This window comes from Oncorhynchus mykiss, chromosome 7, assembly GCF_013265735.2.
Source record: "Oncorhynchus mykiss isolate Arlee chromosome 7, USDA_OmykA_1.1, whole genome shotgun sequence".
NCBI lineage: Eukaryota > Metazoa > Chordata > Actinopteri > Salmoniformes > Salmonidae > Oncorhynchus > Oncorhynchus mykiss.
This window is the reverse complement of record NC_048571.1, coordinates 85,091,456-85,106,950: the sequence shown is the minus strand read 5'-3', so window position 1 is coordinate 85,106,950 and position 15,495 is coordinate 85,091,456. Positions and strand designations below refer to the sequence as shown.

General features: G+C 42.6%; 1 protein-coding gene across 3 annotated transcripts in view; it reads left to right on the top strand.

Annotated features, from left to right (window-relative positions):
- Positions 1-254: 254 nt before the first annotated feature.
- LOC110529055 (E3 ubiquitin-protein ligase RNF123) overlaps positions 255-15,495 on the top strand; it is a 262,366-nt gene continuing 247,125 nt past the window's right edge. Inside the window, exons 1-11 of one of the 3 annotated variants that reach the window (XM_036984248.1) lie at positions 255-448; positions 1,542-1,685; positions 2,317-2,404; positions 6,749-6,828; positions 8,512-8,609; positions 9,606-9,660; positions 9,803-9,888; positions 10,563-10,649; positions 10,754-10,821; positions 10,997-11,237; positions 11,603-11,707. In XM_036984248.1, the coding sequence (XP_036840143.1) occupies positions 1,601-1,685; positions 2,317-2,404; positions 6,749-6,828; positions 8,512-8,609; positions 9,606-9,660; positions 9,803-9,888; positions 10,563-10,649; positions 10,754-10,821; positions 10,997-11,237; positions 11,603-11,707 (993 nt within the window). In that variant the 5' untranslated portion in view covers positions 255-448; positions 1,542-1,600. Of the gene's footprint in view, positions 449-492; positions 798-1,541; positions 1,686-2,316; positions 2,405-6,748; positions 6,829-8,511; positions 8,610-9,605; positions 9,661-9,802; positions 9,889-10,562; positions 10,650-10,753; positions 10,822-10,996; positions 11,238-11,602; positions 11,708-15,495 lie in introns of those variants that run through there. The other 2 variants (XM_036984250.1, XM_036984249.1) reach the window with 2 other exon arrangements.

The window sequence follows — 15,495 nt, the reverse complement described above, 5'->3', positions numbered from 1 at the left end:
TCCTGTAGCCAATTTAGTGATAATATGCATTTTGAGTGAATTAGTGGGAGATGGGTCATATTAGTTTTGGGTATATGGGTTGCCGAATAGTACCAGTATTTTAAAAATATTTAGTAGCTTGTGCAAAATATATGACAAATGGCAACAATACTACCTACCAAACACAACACATCACACCACCGTGTCATTTTTGGACCACTTTCTACTACCCCGACGGAGTATATATCTCATCAGCCCATTCGCGTTCTGCAATGAGATCTATTTTGGACCATCTGGTACTCCGTGACTTGGAATCGCTTGACAATAATAGGATTGTTAAACATTTTAAAAGGGGGGGAGTGATCGTCTGGGTGCATAACCGCACATTTTTGTCCAAACAAGCATAATTGATATTTAAATTGACGTTTTTTTTTTTTTGAGGTGTTATGAGTTGTTGAAAGGGAACCGGGTAAGTGTTCAAACCAGCCAGTTTACTTAGCAGCTAACGCGAGCAAGCCAATGATGGCTGTCACTGCCCGTGTAACCAAGGGTTGATCGTGTACTGCAAATGCCTGCAAATTTAACCGAGAACAAGATCGTGAAATAATCATAGGCTAAAGTACTTTATCAGTGCCGTAGTCAGTCACTCCATTTTAAGTGTTTGGGTATTCACATAGCTACTGTAGCTCGTTTATTTGATTGAGATGTGAGTGTTATTTTTTGTTGTTGTGCACAACCGCACAATCCTTAGCAACTAGCTAGCAAGCTAACGTTGTTTTGCAACCCTGGATACAACACCTGGCTAACTTAGCAACTAGGTACAATAACTTTAATGTGTGGGTAGTCAATGTGTAATCTATTTGCACTAGGGTCGTGATTTGGTTAGCCTAGCTATAAAAGTCATGTTTAGTTTAGCTACCTATTCACGTTGCACCAGACAGGTACTTAGCTTGGCTCATTGGCTAGCTAACGTTAGCAAGCTAGCTAGTTAGCAACAGTAGCCTCTCTTCAGGCTGAAATGTGCTTGCCTTGCGAGTTAGCAAGCTAACGTTAATGAACGTTACTGGTATTGTCTTGTACAGTGTGTCTGCCTACGCCCTATTCTGCTCTTACACACCTGCTGTGTACGTACGCGTTGTATACACTCCAATACACAATTGTATTGCATTGTAGTACAGGTTAACAGGAAACGTTACTGCTCTCAATTCCACATACGTAGCCACCGAGTTAATATGACAAAATTGTCAACTCCATTCCATGCAAAGCTATAGCATTGGTAATACGATGTTAACTAACTTAGAGTAGAGCAAATGTTTAGTCCGTGTCACCCAACCCAGGCGTAGTTCCCAGCAGCTCCTCTTTATGAGAGCATTATTTGTGCATGCAGTATGTACGAACCAAATGCCACCCTATTCCCTATAACAGTGCACTCCCTTATGCCCATAGGCCCGACGTCCGTAGTGCAATATAAAGGGAATAGGGTGCCGTTTGAGACGCACACGTATGCTTTTCTCAGTATGTGGACAAGTTGGTTCATTATGAGTGTGGTGGTCTTTTCCTAGCCGTGCATGGGTCAACGTCGGCAGGTAAACCCATCTCCTGACCAACCCACTGAGGCAGAATGAGTTCTAAGGGGGGAGGAAGCACAGCTCTGACCCGACGAAACTACAGACTGGCCTCCGACACAGACAAGCCCAAAGTCACAGGTGAGGAGATGGGGGAGCAGGAATGAGTGGCGAGAGGACAAGGGAGGGAGAGATGGATGGGCAAAAGTCAAGTCAGGTGAGGACAGGCGGTGCAGGAATGAGAGGAGGAGAGGACAGGTTGGGAGGGAGGGAGGGAGGGATGGAAGGACAAAAGTCAAGTCAGGTGAGGAGTGGAACAGATGGTCGAAAAATGAGGTTTTTAAACGAGAGGAGGGGAGGGAGGGATTGGTGGATAGATAGACAGTGAAAGGACAGACAGTAGCCTGGTCCCAGATCTGTTTTTGTTGTCATGCCAACTCCTATGGTCATTGTTTTCAGGCGAATATGACCATTGGAGTTGACAAGACAGCTGATCAGATACTGTTCTGGAACCAGCCTAGTAGACCTCCATCTTGTTCTCACATTCTTTCCCCATTGGACTTGGTCTCTGTCTTTCTCAGGTATTGTTAGAACACTGAGTGGCTCTATAATACATCAACATATTCTGTCTTGTTTATTGTGGTCGGCACCATTTTCAACAGGTCAAATTCCTGGTACATTTACTTGGAGGATAAAGGTTATTCTGTCCTCTCTCTCTCTGTCTCTCTCTCTGTCTCTGTCTGTCTCTGTCTGTCTCTCTCTCCTCTCTCAGGTCTTGTGAATGAGAAATTACTGAGTGACTACCTACACCATGTATTTCCTGCCTCTCACCTTCCACGCCCCCCACTGGCTTCCCTCAGGTATCTGTCTGACTCGTGTCTACAACTCTTTGGTTCAACCAATGTCTACTCTTAGAGGGGAGGTTTCCCCGGACACAGATCAAGCCTAGTCTTGGACTAAAAACTATTTAAATGGAGATTCCCACTTGAGCATGCTTTTTTTAGTCTAGGATTAGGCTTAATCTGTGTCTGGGAAACTGGCCCTTGTAGTGTGTTTACGCTTTTGGTTGTGATGCGTGTGCCATAGAAATAAAATCTATGGTGTCTTTGATTCTATTTCTCTGTGTGTGTGTGTGTGCGTGTAAGGAAATACGCTACATCAACAGATGCTATTCAGTGTTTATTTCTCTATGACCTTAGATTTCAGTGATCCTGCAATGTCTCTTAATAACAAGCCATATTACCACACCATGTGGCACGGTGCCCTTCCTGGCTGCAATCTCAGTCTGTGTCTCAAATGACACCCGGCCTATTCCCTAGGTAGTGCACGCCTTTAGACCAGGGCCCTATTCCCTAGGTAGTGCACTCCTTTAGACCAGGGCCCTATTCCCTAGGTAGTGCACTCCTTTAGACCAGGACCCTATTCCCTAGGTAGTGCACTACTTTAGACCAGGGCCCTATTCCCTAGGTAGTGCACTCCTTTAGACCAGGACCCTATTCCCTAGGTAGTGTACTCCTTTTGACCGTGGGCTCTGGGGCCATATCTCAGCGTAGGAGTGCTGTTCTAGGATCAGGTACCCCCCTCCTGTCCGTGTGATATAATTAGTTGTGATCTACAGGGTTTTTTTTCTGCATGAAAAAGGGGTTGTGGTGATGGACGTGGCAATGAACACTTTCAGCCGGTCAGCGCGGCTGAACTAGAGACTTTTTTTGGTGGCATAAAATAAATGTTTGCATTTTTATGCCAGTTTTCTGAAATGTTAGACATTTCTCAGTGGAGAATTTTAATTTTCTTTAATTCTATGCATTTTGCCATGGCTTTTGCTCAAACATAATAACAAAATCAATACTGCTATATTGATTGTTTTTGGAGTTTTCAATTCTCCCTGACTGTGTAACTTCTATTTTGGTAATTGCTAGTTTTCAAAGTTGATATTATAAAAAAACACACAGGTCGATTTAATTTCTGTAAATGTTTTTATTTTTTTTACCTCCCCAATTCCGTGGTTTCCAATGGGTAGTTAGTCTTGTCTCGTCGCTGCAACTCCCGTACGGACTCGGGAGAGACGATGGTCGAGTGTCGTGCGTCCTCCGAAACAAACCAACCAAGCTGCACTGCTTCTTTGACACAATACTCACTTAAACCCGGAAGCCAGTCACACCAATGTGTCGGAGGAAACACCGGGCAACCGTGTCAGCGTGTACTGCGCCCGGCTCGCCACAGGAGTACACTAGAGCGCGATGGGACAAGGACATCCATGCCTGCCAAACCCTCCCCTAACCCGGACGACGCTGGGCCGATTGTGTGCCTCCCCCATGGGTCTCCCGGTCGCGGCCGGCTGCAGAATCTCTAGTGGCACAGCTTGCACAGCGATGCAGTGTCTTAGACCACTGCGCCACTCGGGAGGCCCACCTAGGTCAAATTCTCCATACTTTTTTTTTTTTTTTTAGTTGTTTAAGTTTACACACTGAAGTGTTTTTTTTCCATCCTGAAAATGTATAATACAATGATCATTATTATTATTTTAACTGTTCGGATAAAGGCGACCCGATTTAAAAACGCTTATGCGGCCCGCCTAAGGATTTCAATGGTAGAAAAAAAAAATCCCTGCTCTAACAGGCAAAACTGATCTTCAATCAGCACTACTACTTAGAGACACTTGATACTTCTGGCCCCAGGTCACTGCGTAGGGATTAGAGTGACATTTGTGATGTGCCTCCAGTCCTTTTCCAGTTTGCTGTCAAAACAGCCTAGTGGTGCTATGGGTTAGGATGAAGCAACAGGTCTAGATGTTGAAAGTAATGTTGGTGTGTGTGTGTGACATCATAGAGGCGTGGAGCAACTGATCCACGTCTCCACCGAACTTCAAATAGTATTCGTTTTCTTTTCAAGTCTTTAAAAAAAAAAATGTTATAACCTTGCTGAATTGAGTTTAACCCTGGCGCAATGGAGCTAATGTAAATGGTCCCAAGAGTGCGAACCTCGGCTACCTCGTTCCATCAGGCTATCAAGCGAAAGCAAACGCTCCCAAGTAAAAAATCAAATAAAAAAATTGGGGGAAAAACGGATACAGTTTGAACCCATGTGTCCCCATTCCCCACTAGTCCAGGGGGCTCAGTGTCGGGTTCCCCCCCCCCCCTCTCCACGCTGCAGCTCTATAGATAGGGTATGAAGACAGACCAGGAGGAAAGATGAACTGCCTCTAACACTACTTGTTGATGAGGATACGTTGGGATGGCTTTTTTGGATCTTGTTCTCTGGATCTCCTTTTGCCAAGTGTCCCTCGTAATTCCTGCATAGATAAAGGTTAAATAAGATCATGTCACAAATTCAATAAGAGAAAAGTTGTGAAATGGACAGCTCAATACAAAGTGAAGGGAGGGCCAGAACATAATGTTTGGGAACGATTTGGTGAAGTGGTAAAATAGATTGATGTGTGATTTATTGTGAAGGTGCAAGATGGGGAATTCCCTTTTATTGTTGTAATTTTACCTTTATTTAACTAGGCAAGTCAGTTAAGAACAAGTTCTTATTTTTGGGGGGGTTAACTGCCTTGTTCAGGGACCAGAACAACAGATTTGTACCTTGTCAGCTCGGGGGTTTGAACTTGCAACCTTCCGGTTGACTTGCCATATTTGAACTCTGACCTACTGTTCAGATGGGTTAATTGGAATAGTAAACTTTCTGAAGTATTGACACTGACTGTAGGTCTATGACCTCTCACATAGTCTAATATAATATGAACTCCTGCAGAATTAATTATTTATTGATGTAAAATGAGTCCGGAGTGGAGAAATTATTTCTTTCAGCATTTTGAGAGAATGAATGTGCGGTTAGGGGCCGTCTTTTAAAGGTGTTATCTTTATCACAGTTAGGGACCGTCTGTAAAGGTGCTGACTTTATCAGTATCATTAAAGCTGATAGTATTTCAACCACAGTTAGGGACCGTCTGTAAAGGTGTTGTCTTTATCAGCATCATAAAAGCTGATAGTATTTCAACCACAGTTAGGGACCGTCTGTAAAGGTGTTATCTTTATCAGTATCATTAAAGCTGATAGTATTTCAACCACAGTTAGGGACTGTCTGTAAAGGTGCTGACTTTATCAGTATCATTAAAGCTGATAGTATTTCAACCACAGTTAGGGACCGTCTGTAAAGGTGTTATCTTTATCAGCATCATAAAAGCTGACTTGTTTTTCAACCATATAAAATATGCATCCAAGCCCAAACTGAAATCTTTTCAGAAACACGTTGTTGTTTTCACTGCTTTAAATTTCCTTAACTGGTCAAACTAATGTAATTTGGAAATTTAGCACAGAAAATCATTCCTGTTTTATTAATTATTGTATTTCTAAACGTCTTCTGCACGAGAGAAGCAGAGATGACAGAGAACATTACCGACGTCAACTAGAATGACGCACTCATCGATTTTAACAACATTATTCTGGTGACCAAGAAGTTTGTCTTCTAAGGCAGTAGAGACCGAAGAGAAGCTGCGCGTTTCTATTTATAGAGAAGGTGACAAACACAGCCTAACAAAATGTCTGAAATTATAATCAGAAACATAAGTTTATCTAAATGAGGATTTTAAAAAGAAAGACCGCAACCCTGTCTCAGAAAACGTGCTGTACGATCAATCGGCCTATTTGGGGGTTAGTGCCGGCTGCAGGCGTCAGATTTTCACTTTACTACATAAACCATATATTCGTGCTCTTGCGGATGGGTTATTAGCAATTGAGGGCGGGTGATGGTGACCAAACAGCTGACCGGCGAATCACTAGTCACCAGCATGACTGTGTGCTTACTAAGTTTATAGTGTTTTAAATTAGGTGGGACAACTTTTTTTTTTTTCTTCACAGATTACTTGATAATTAACATGTGAAAATATTACCATCAAAACCTTGACTAGTTGAATCAGGTGTGCCAGTTCAGGGCTACGATAACACTGAAACATCTGGGGGGGGGGGGGTCTCTGTGTTAGTTTCACAAACACTTTTACAGAACGACCTACACTTGGACCCCCAAAAATATTGTCAACGAAACGTGTCAGAAATGCACTTTTGAAAGGATCTAAGCTGTCTTCCGGAACCTTCCTTTACAAATAAAATAAGTACATTCAACCACAAACCGATAAAACGACTATAACCCACTATCAGGCCAAGTAGGGGGTGAATGTTGTCTGATGGTTGTTTTTCCATCCTTAGGAAACCTCTGGGCTTCCAGGACCTGGGTGCTCATCTGGAGAGGCTGCTAACTGAGGGAGAGCCTACTGAGGACACCAGAGGTGTGTGTGTACACACACACACTATTCTACTGAGGACACCAGAGGTGTACACACACACACACTATTCTACTGAGGACACCAGAGGTGTACACACACAAACTATTCTACTGAGGACACCAGACTCATATGTTCATAAAGCTATCAGTTTGTGTTTATGGTGTAAAGACTATTGTCCTCTCCACCCTAGCCGGTGGCATTTATTTATGAAGTAATTGGTTATTGGATTGCAATGAACCCCCCCCCCCCCCCCCCCCCCCCCCCCAAAAAAAAAAAATGTTTAACACCTATGGAATCATGTAGTAACCAAAACAAGTGTTTTCTCTCAACCAGCTTCACTTGGAATGCTTTTCCAAGAAGGAAAAGGAGTTCCCACTTGAAGGAGTTACCACATATTCTGAGCACTTGTTGGCTGCTTGTCCTTCACTCTGCAGTCCAATTCATCCCAAACCATCTCAATTGGGTTGAGGTCAGGTGATTGTGGAGGCCAGATCATCTGATGCAGCACTCCATCAATCTCCTTCTTGGTCAAATAGCCCTTACAAAGCCTGGAGGTGTGTTGGGTCATTGTCCTGTTGAAAAACAAACAATAGTCCCACTAAGCGCAAACCAGATGGGATGGCGTATCACTGCAGAATGATGTGGTAGCCATGCTGGTTAAGTGTGCCTTGAATTCTGAATAAATCACCAACAGTGTCACCAGCAACGCACCATCACACCTCCTCCTCCATGCTTCACGGAGGGAACCATAGATGCAGAGATAATCTGTTCACCTACTCTGTGTCTCACAAAGACACAGCGGTTGGAACCAAAAATCTCAAATTTAGACTCCTCAGACCAAACGACAGCTCGTGTTTCTTGGCCCAAGCAAGTCTCTTCTTCTTATTGGTGTCCTTTAGTAGTGGTTTCTTTGCAGCAATTTGACCATGAAGGCCTGATTCACGCAGTCTCCTCTGCACTGTTGATGTTGAGATGTGTTTGTTACTTGATCTCTGTGAGGTGCTATCTGTGGTGCTGTTAATTGCCAATTTTTAAGGCTGTAAATTAATGAATTTATCCTCTGCAGCAGATGTAACTCTTGGTCTTCCTTTCTTGTGGCGGTCCTCATGAGACCCGGTTTCATCATAGCGCTGGATGGTTTTTGCAACTGCTCTTGAAGAAACTTTGAAAGTTTTTGAAGTGTTCCCCATTAACTGACCTTCATGTCTTAAAGTAATGATGGACTGTCGTTTCTCTTTGCTTATTTGAGCTGTTCTTACCATAATATGGACTTGGTCTTTTACCAAATAGTGCTATCTTCTGTATACCATCCCTACCTTGTCACAACACAACTGCTTGGCTCAAACGCGTTAATAAGGAAAGAGATTCAACAAATACATATAAAAAAAGACACCTGTTAATTGAAATGCATTCCAGGTGACTACCCCATGAAGCTGGTTGAGAGAATGCCAAGTGTGCAAAGCTGTCATCCATGCAAAGGGTGGCTACTTTGAATAATCTAAAATATATTTAGATTTGTTAAAATATTTGAGTTATTTCATAGATTTGGTGTCTTACTATTATTCTACAATGTAGAAAATAGTAAAAAAATAATAACCCTTAAATGAGTAGATGTGTCAGAACTTTTGACTGGTGCTGTACATGGCCCTCACCAAACTGATACTAGAGCCTGTCCTCGTCCTCCAGATCAGCCAGTGGATGGTTGTCTAGGTCCTCTGACCGTGGTCCTGGATCACACCAGTGGCTTCGAGGGCCTCCTGTTTGTGGATGATGATCTGCTGGGGGTGAGAAACATAGCATTGGGGTTGGGCTCAGTGGGTAGAGCGTGGCGCTTGCAACGCCAGGGTTATGGGTTTCTGAAATCCCACAGGGGGGACCGTTATGAAAATGTATGCTCTCAAAATGTAAGTTGCTCTGGATAAGAGTGTCTGCTAAATGATAAAATGGTTGGATTTACTAGAATTTTAGAATACGTTTACTAGAATTTTAGAATACGTTTACTAGAATTTTAGAATACGTTTACTAGAATTTTAGAATACGTTTACTAGAATTTTGGAATACGTTTACTAGAATTTTAGAATACGTTTACTAGAATTTTAGAATACGTTTACTAGAATTTTGGAATACGTTTACTAGAATTTTAGAATACGTTTACTAGAATTTTAGAATACGTTTACTAGAATTTTAGAATACATTTACTAGAATTTTAGAATACGTTTACTAGAATTTTGGAATACGTTTACTAGAATTTTAGAATACGTTTACTAGAATTTTAGAATACGTTTACTAGAATTTTGGAATACGTTTATTCGAATTTTAGAATACGTTTACTAGAATTTTAGAGTACGTTTACTAGAATTTTAGAGTACGTTTACTAGAATTTTAGAATACGTTTACTAGAATTTTAGAATACGTTTACTAGAATTTTGGAATACGTTTACTAGAATTTTAGAATACGTTTACTAGAATTTTAGAATACGTTTACTAGAATTTTGGAATACGTTTACTAGAATTTTAGAATACGTTTACTAGAATTTTGGAATACGTTTACTAGAATTTTGGAATACGTTTACTAGAAGTTTAGAATACATTTACTAGAAGTTTAGAATACGTTTACTAGAATTTTAGAATACGTTTACTAGAATTTTAGAATACATTCTAAGAATCAACTCGAAGTGATCTAGAATCATTTTTATGTTGTACCTAAAAAATCTGTTTGTTTTTTTCCCCCTCCATATGTTGTCACAGATTGGTCATTGTTTTTTTCTTCTTCTTTCCAGGTCATAGGTCATAGCAATTTCAGTTCCATTAGAGCTACTACCTGTGTATACAGAGGTAAATGCTTCAGAATCAAGACAATTCAACACTATCATATTTTCACTGAATGTACAGATCTTAATATTTCTTGAAAAATCAGACAAATTTCATGTTGGTACAGAAGCATGTCTAACGTTGACTACTGTACCATGGATTCCAGGGAAATGGGCGTACGAGGTGCTGATCTCGTCACAGGGCCTGATGCAGATAGGATGGTGCACTCTGAACTGCAGGTTCAACCAGGAGGTAAGATCATTCTTATAACCAGAAACGTATGCTGAGGCACTGATAGGGTGGTGCACTGTGACAACCTGGAGGTACAGTAGGGGCACTGTGACAACCTGTGACAATTCCATTCTCTGGCAACAGGTTTGGTGGACATTCCTGCAGTCAGCCAATTGCACGCTTCTAATTGCGACATCGGTGGCGTTGTCTGACAAAACTGCACATTTTATCGTGGCCTCTTATTGTCCCCAGCACAAGGCGCACCTGTGTAATGATCATGCTTCAGTTTTCTTGATATGTCACAACTGTCAGGTGGATGAATGTATATGGGCAAAGGAGAAATGCTCACTAACAGGGATGTAAAACAAATGTTTGCACAAACTGAGCAAAATCATCTTTTTGTGCATATTGAACATTTCTGGGCTCTATTTCAGGTCATGAAACATGGGACCAACACTTTTGATATGTTGTGTCCAGCATATGTTTTGTCTTCCATCGGGACGGTGTGTGTATAGCACAGGAGGCTGGTGGTACCTTAGTTGGGGAGGAGGGAATGGAATCAAACACGTTGTTCCATGAGTTTGATGCCATTCCATTCCCTCTGTTCCAGCCATTCTTATGAGCCGTCCTCCGCTCATCGCAGCCTCCGCTGGTGTACAGTGGTACTGCAATGTGTGTTTTCTCTCTTTTATCAGGAAGGTGTGGGTGACACTCCAGACTCGTACGCTTACGATGGAAACCGAGTCAGGAAGTGGAACGTAACGACCACTAACTATGGCAAGGTGAGAAGATCACAATGGTTCATCTAGCTCAACGTTTTTATTATGCGGTCGTGTGCTAGCTAATGTAGCGAATGTAATGTCCTGACGTGTTTCTGGTTTTGTAGTCATGGGCAGCTGGAGACATAGTGAGCTGTTTGATAGACCTTGACGAGGGAACCATCACATTCTGTCTGTAAGTTTTCACTGTTTTCTAATCACATTATTGTGATGTTTAATTTTTTTTGAAAATGTTTACATTTTTTTACCTGCTCGTTTACCGTACTCATGTTTTGCTATATTGTAATGTTAATTTCTTTTGTAAAATGGATATTAAAGTAGCTTTTATTCTCTTCAATTCCCTCTCTCAGGAATGGCCAGTCACTGGGCACAGCGTTCAGTAACATTAAGATGGGTCCGGGTGTGGCCTATTTCCCTGCTATCAGCCTGTCCTTTAAAGAGTCCGTGGCGTTCAACTTTGGCAGTCGCCCCCTCAGATACCCCGTAGAGGGCTACCTGCCCCTCCAGAACCCTCCAACTGCAGACCTGCTCAGGGCTCACAAACTGCTAGGTTATATCAAGACAGTGCTGTCTACCACCTTAGACACACAGGTAACATTGAAGGGGGTTATCTGGGATTCAAACATCAACAAAGCGGTCAATTCGCTATTTTATTGTTCAACAGCTGAGGGATGGTGTAACCTCACGGGCTCAATTCTGCTTCATCGTGCAGGGTATTCACCAAATGCGATAGTATGAGTACTATGTAAGTGAATACTGTTTTAAAATGGTAATTTATTAATATATCTTACGATACATTTGTGTCTAAATATGTTTCAGAAGTCCCCGGTTAGAGGATTACCTGCTTATTTTCCTTACTCCGGGAATCCAATAAACCATTTACATTTGTGGAAGTTTCCAGAATTGTTTGGCCATCATATGTCGACCTTTCTCTCCCCTTTGTCCGTTCCCAACAGGAGGAGAAGGTGCTGGAGAAAGACAGTGCCTGCTGGAGCCTACATGGAGAACCCACCACCCTAGTGACTCTGGCACACATCTTTAACTACTTTGCGCCACTTATGGTGAGTGAAGAGTCGTTGAACTTGTCTACTTTTCAATCAACTTTATAAAGCCCTTCTTAGATCAGCTGATATCTCAAAGTACTGTACAGAAACCCAGCCTAAAAACCCTAAACAGCAAGCAATGCAGGTGTAGAAGCACGGTGGCTAGGAAAACCTCCCTAGAAAGGCAAAAACCTAGGAAGAAACCTAGAGAGGAACCAGGCTATGAAGGGTGGCCAGTCCTCTTCTGGCTGTGCCGGGTGGAGATTATAACAAAACATGGCCAAGATGTTCAAATGTTCATAGATGACCAACAGGGTCAAATAATAATAATCACAGTGGCTGTCGAGGGTGCAACAGGTCAGCATCTCAGGAGTAAATGTCAGTTGGCTTTTCATAGCCGATCATTCAGAGTATCTCTATCGCTCCTGCTGTCTCTAGAGTTGAAAACAGCAGGTCTGGGACAATGTAGCACCTCCGGGTCAGGGTTCCATAGCCGCAGGCAGAACAGTTGAAACTGGAGCAGCAGCACGACCAGGTGGACTGGGGACAGCAAGGAGTCATCAGGCTAGGGGGGAGGGTGAGACTTAAATTCACACAGGACACCAGATAAGACAGGAGAAATACTCCAGATATAACAGACTGACCCTAGCCCCCCAACACAAACTATTGCAGCATAAATACTGGAGGCTGAGACGGGAGGGGTCGGGAGACACTGTGGCCCCTGTCCGACAATACCCCGGACAGGGTCAAACAAACTTTGCCAAAGCACAGCCTCCACACCACTATTCAACCACCTACTTACTATCCTGAGACAAGGCCGAGTATAACCCATGAAGATCTCCCCCACGTCACGAACTCAAGGGGGTGCGCCAAACCGGACAGGAAGATCATGTCAGTGACTCAACTCACTCAAGTGACGCACCCCTCCTAGGGACGGCATGGAAGAGCACCAGTAAGCCAGTGACTCAGCCTCTGTAATAGGGTTAGAGGCAGAGAATCCCAGTGGAGAGAGGGGAACTGGCCAGGCAGCGACAGCAAGGGCGGTTCGTTGCTCCAGTGCCTTTCCATTCACCTTCATATTCCTGGGCCAGACTACACTCAATGCTCAATGCTTTGTAGGTTAGCAGTAAAACCTTGAAATCAGCCCTTGCCTTAACAGAAAGCCAGTGTAGGGAGGCTAGCACTGGAGTAATATGATCACATTTTTTGGTTCTAGTCAAGATTCTAGTAGCCGTGTTTAGCACTAACTGAAGTGTATTTAGTGCTTTATCCGGGTAGCCGGAAAGTAAAGCATTGCAGTAGTATAACCTAGAAGTAACAAAAGCATGGATTACTTTTTCAGCTTCATTTTTGGACAGAAAGTTTCAGGTAATTGCAGTGTTACGTAGATGGAACAAAAGTTGTCTTTGGAACAGTCTTGATATGTTTGTCAAAAGACAGATCAGTGTCCAGAGTAACGCCGGGGTCTTTCAGTTTTATTTGAGACGACTGTACAACCATCAAGATTAATTGTCAGATTCAACAGAAGATCTCTTTGTTTCTTGGGACCTAGAACAAGCATCTCTGTTTTGTCCGAGTTTAAAAGTAGAACGTTTGCAGCCATCCACTTCCTTATGTCTGAAACTCAGGCTTCCAGGGAGGGCAATTTAGGTGCTTCACCATGTTTCATCGAAATGTACAGCTGTGTGTCGTCCACATAGCAGTGAAAGTTAACATTATGTTTCCCGAATGACATCACCAAGAGTTCAAATATATTGTGAAAACAATAGTGGTCCTAAAACGAAGCCTTGAGGAACACCGGAATTTACAGAAGACAAAACATCCACAGAGACAAACTGATATCTTTCCGACATAAGATCTAAACCAGGCCAGAACTTGTCCGTGTAGACCATTTTGGGTTTCCAGTCTCTCCAAAAACAACGTGGTCACCGATGGCATCAAAAGCAGCACTAAGGTCTAGGAACACGAGGACAGATGCAGAGCATTGGTCTGACGCCATTAAAAGGTAATTTTCCACCTTCAAAAGTGCAGTCTCAGTGCTTTGATGGGGTCTAAAACCAGACTGAAGCATTTCGTTACATGTTTTGTCTTCAGGAAGGCAGTCAGTTGCTGTGCAACAGCTTTTTCAAAAAATGTTGAGAGGAATGGAATTTTTGATATAGACCGATAGTTTTTAAAATATTTTCTTGGACAAGGTTTGGCTTTTTCAAGAGAGGCTTTATTACTGCCACTTTTAATGAGTTTGGTACACATCTGGTAGATAGCGCCTTTTATTATATTCAACATAGGAATGCCAAGCACAGGAAGCAGTTCTTTCAGTAGTTTAGTTGGAATAGGGTCCAGTATGCAGCTTGACGGTTTAGAGACTGATGAAAATAATCAATGTGTCAAGAGATATAGTATTCAAATTCTTGAGTGTCTCCCTTGATCCAAGGTCCTGGCAGAGTTGTGCAGACTCAGGACAACTGAGCTTTGGAGAAATACGCTGATTTAAAGAGGAGTCCGTAATTTGCTTTCTAATGATCATGATATTTTCGTCAAAAGTTCCATTTCCTGACTCGGTTTCCATCTGCTGAAGTGAAAGCCATCCTCTCTTGGGGAATGCTGCTTTTTTAGTTAGCTTTGCAACACTATCAAAAATACATTTTGGATTTTTCTTATTCTCCTCAATTAAGTTAGAAAAATAGGATGATGGAGCAGCAGTGAGGGCTCTTCGGTACTGCACGGTACTGTCTTTCCAAGCTAGTCGGAAGACTTCCAGTTTGGTGTAGCGCCATTTCCGTTCCAATTTTCTGGAAGCTTGTTTCAGGGCTCAGGTATTTTCTGTATACCAGGGAGCTATTTTCTTATGAAAAATGTTTTTGTTTTTTAGGGGTGTGACTGCATCTAGGGTATTGCGCAAGATTAAATTGAGTTTGTCAGTTAGGTGGTTAACTGATTTTTGTACTCCTTGGGTAGGCGGAGGGAGTCTGGTTGGCCATCTAGGAATCTTTGGGTTGTCCGAGAATTTATAGCACGGCTTTTGATGATCCTTGGTTGGGGTCTGAGTAGATTGCAAACGTAATAAAATAGTGGTCTAATCGTCCAGGATTATGAGGAAAAACATTAAGATCCACAACATTTATTCCATGGGACAAAACTAGGTCCAGAGTGTGACTGTGGCAGTGAGTAGGTCCGGAGACATGTTGGACGAAACCCACTGAGTTGATGATGCCTCCGAAATACTTTTTGGAGTGGGTCTGTGGACTTTTCCATGTGAATGTTGAAGTCACCCCTCCAGCTAGGATGGAGTCCGTCACTCCTCAGCAGGCCAGGTTTGGTCCTGTTTGTGGGTGAGTCCCAGAAAGAGGGCCAATTATCGCCAATTATCTCCAAATTCTATCTTTTGGGAGGGGCAGAAAACACTTTTCAACCAGCGATTGAGTTGTGAGACTCTGCTGTAGAGCTCATCACTCCCCCTAACTGCGAGGGGGGCCAAAGACAATTTTTCGATGCCGACACTTGGTTCTATTTGATTTACACGCTGAAGCTATGTTGCACTTGTTTGACCTCTGACTGTTTCATCCTAACATCGTTGGTGCCGACATGGACAATATCCCTATACTCTCTACACTCGCCAGTGTTGTACTCCAATATGACTATTTATTGTGTACGGCCCCCCATTTGTTGGGGGGGTCTGGTGTCATCCCCGGGAGAATGTTTATTACTGACAAGCTCAGATTACATTTTAAGGAAACATTCCACTCCAAAATTACTGAAAATGTAATTATACTGACACCATCTAAAATATAATTTCCACCTCCAGA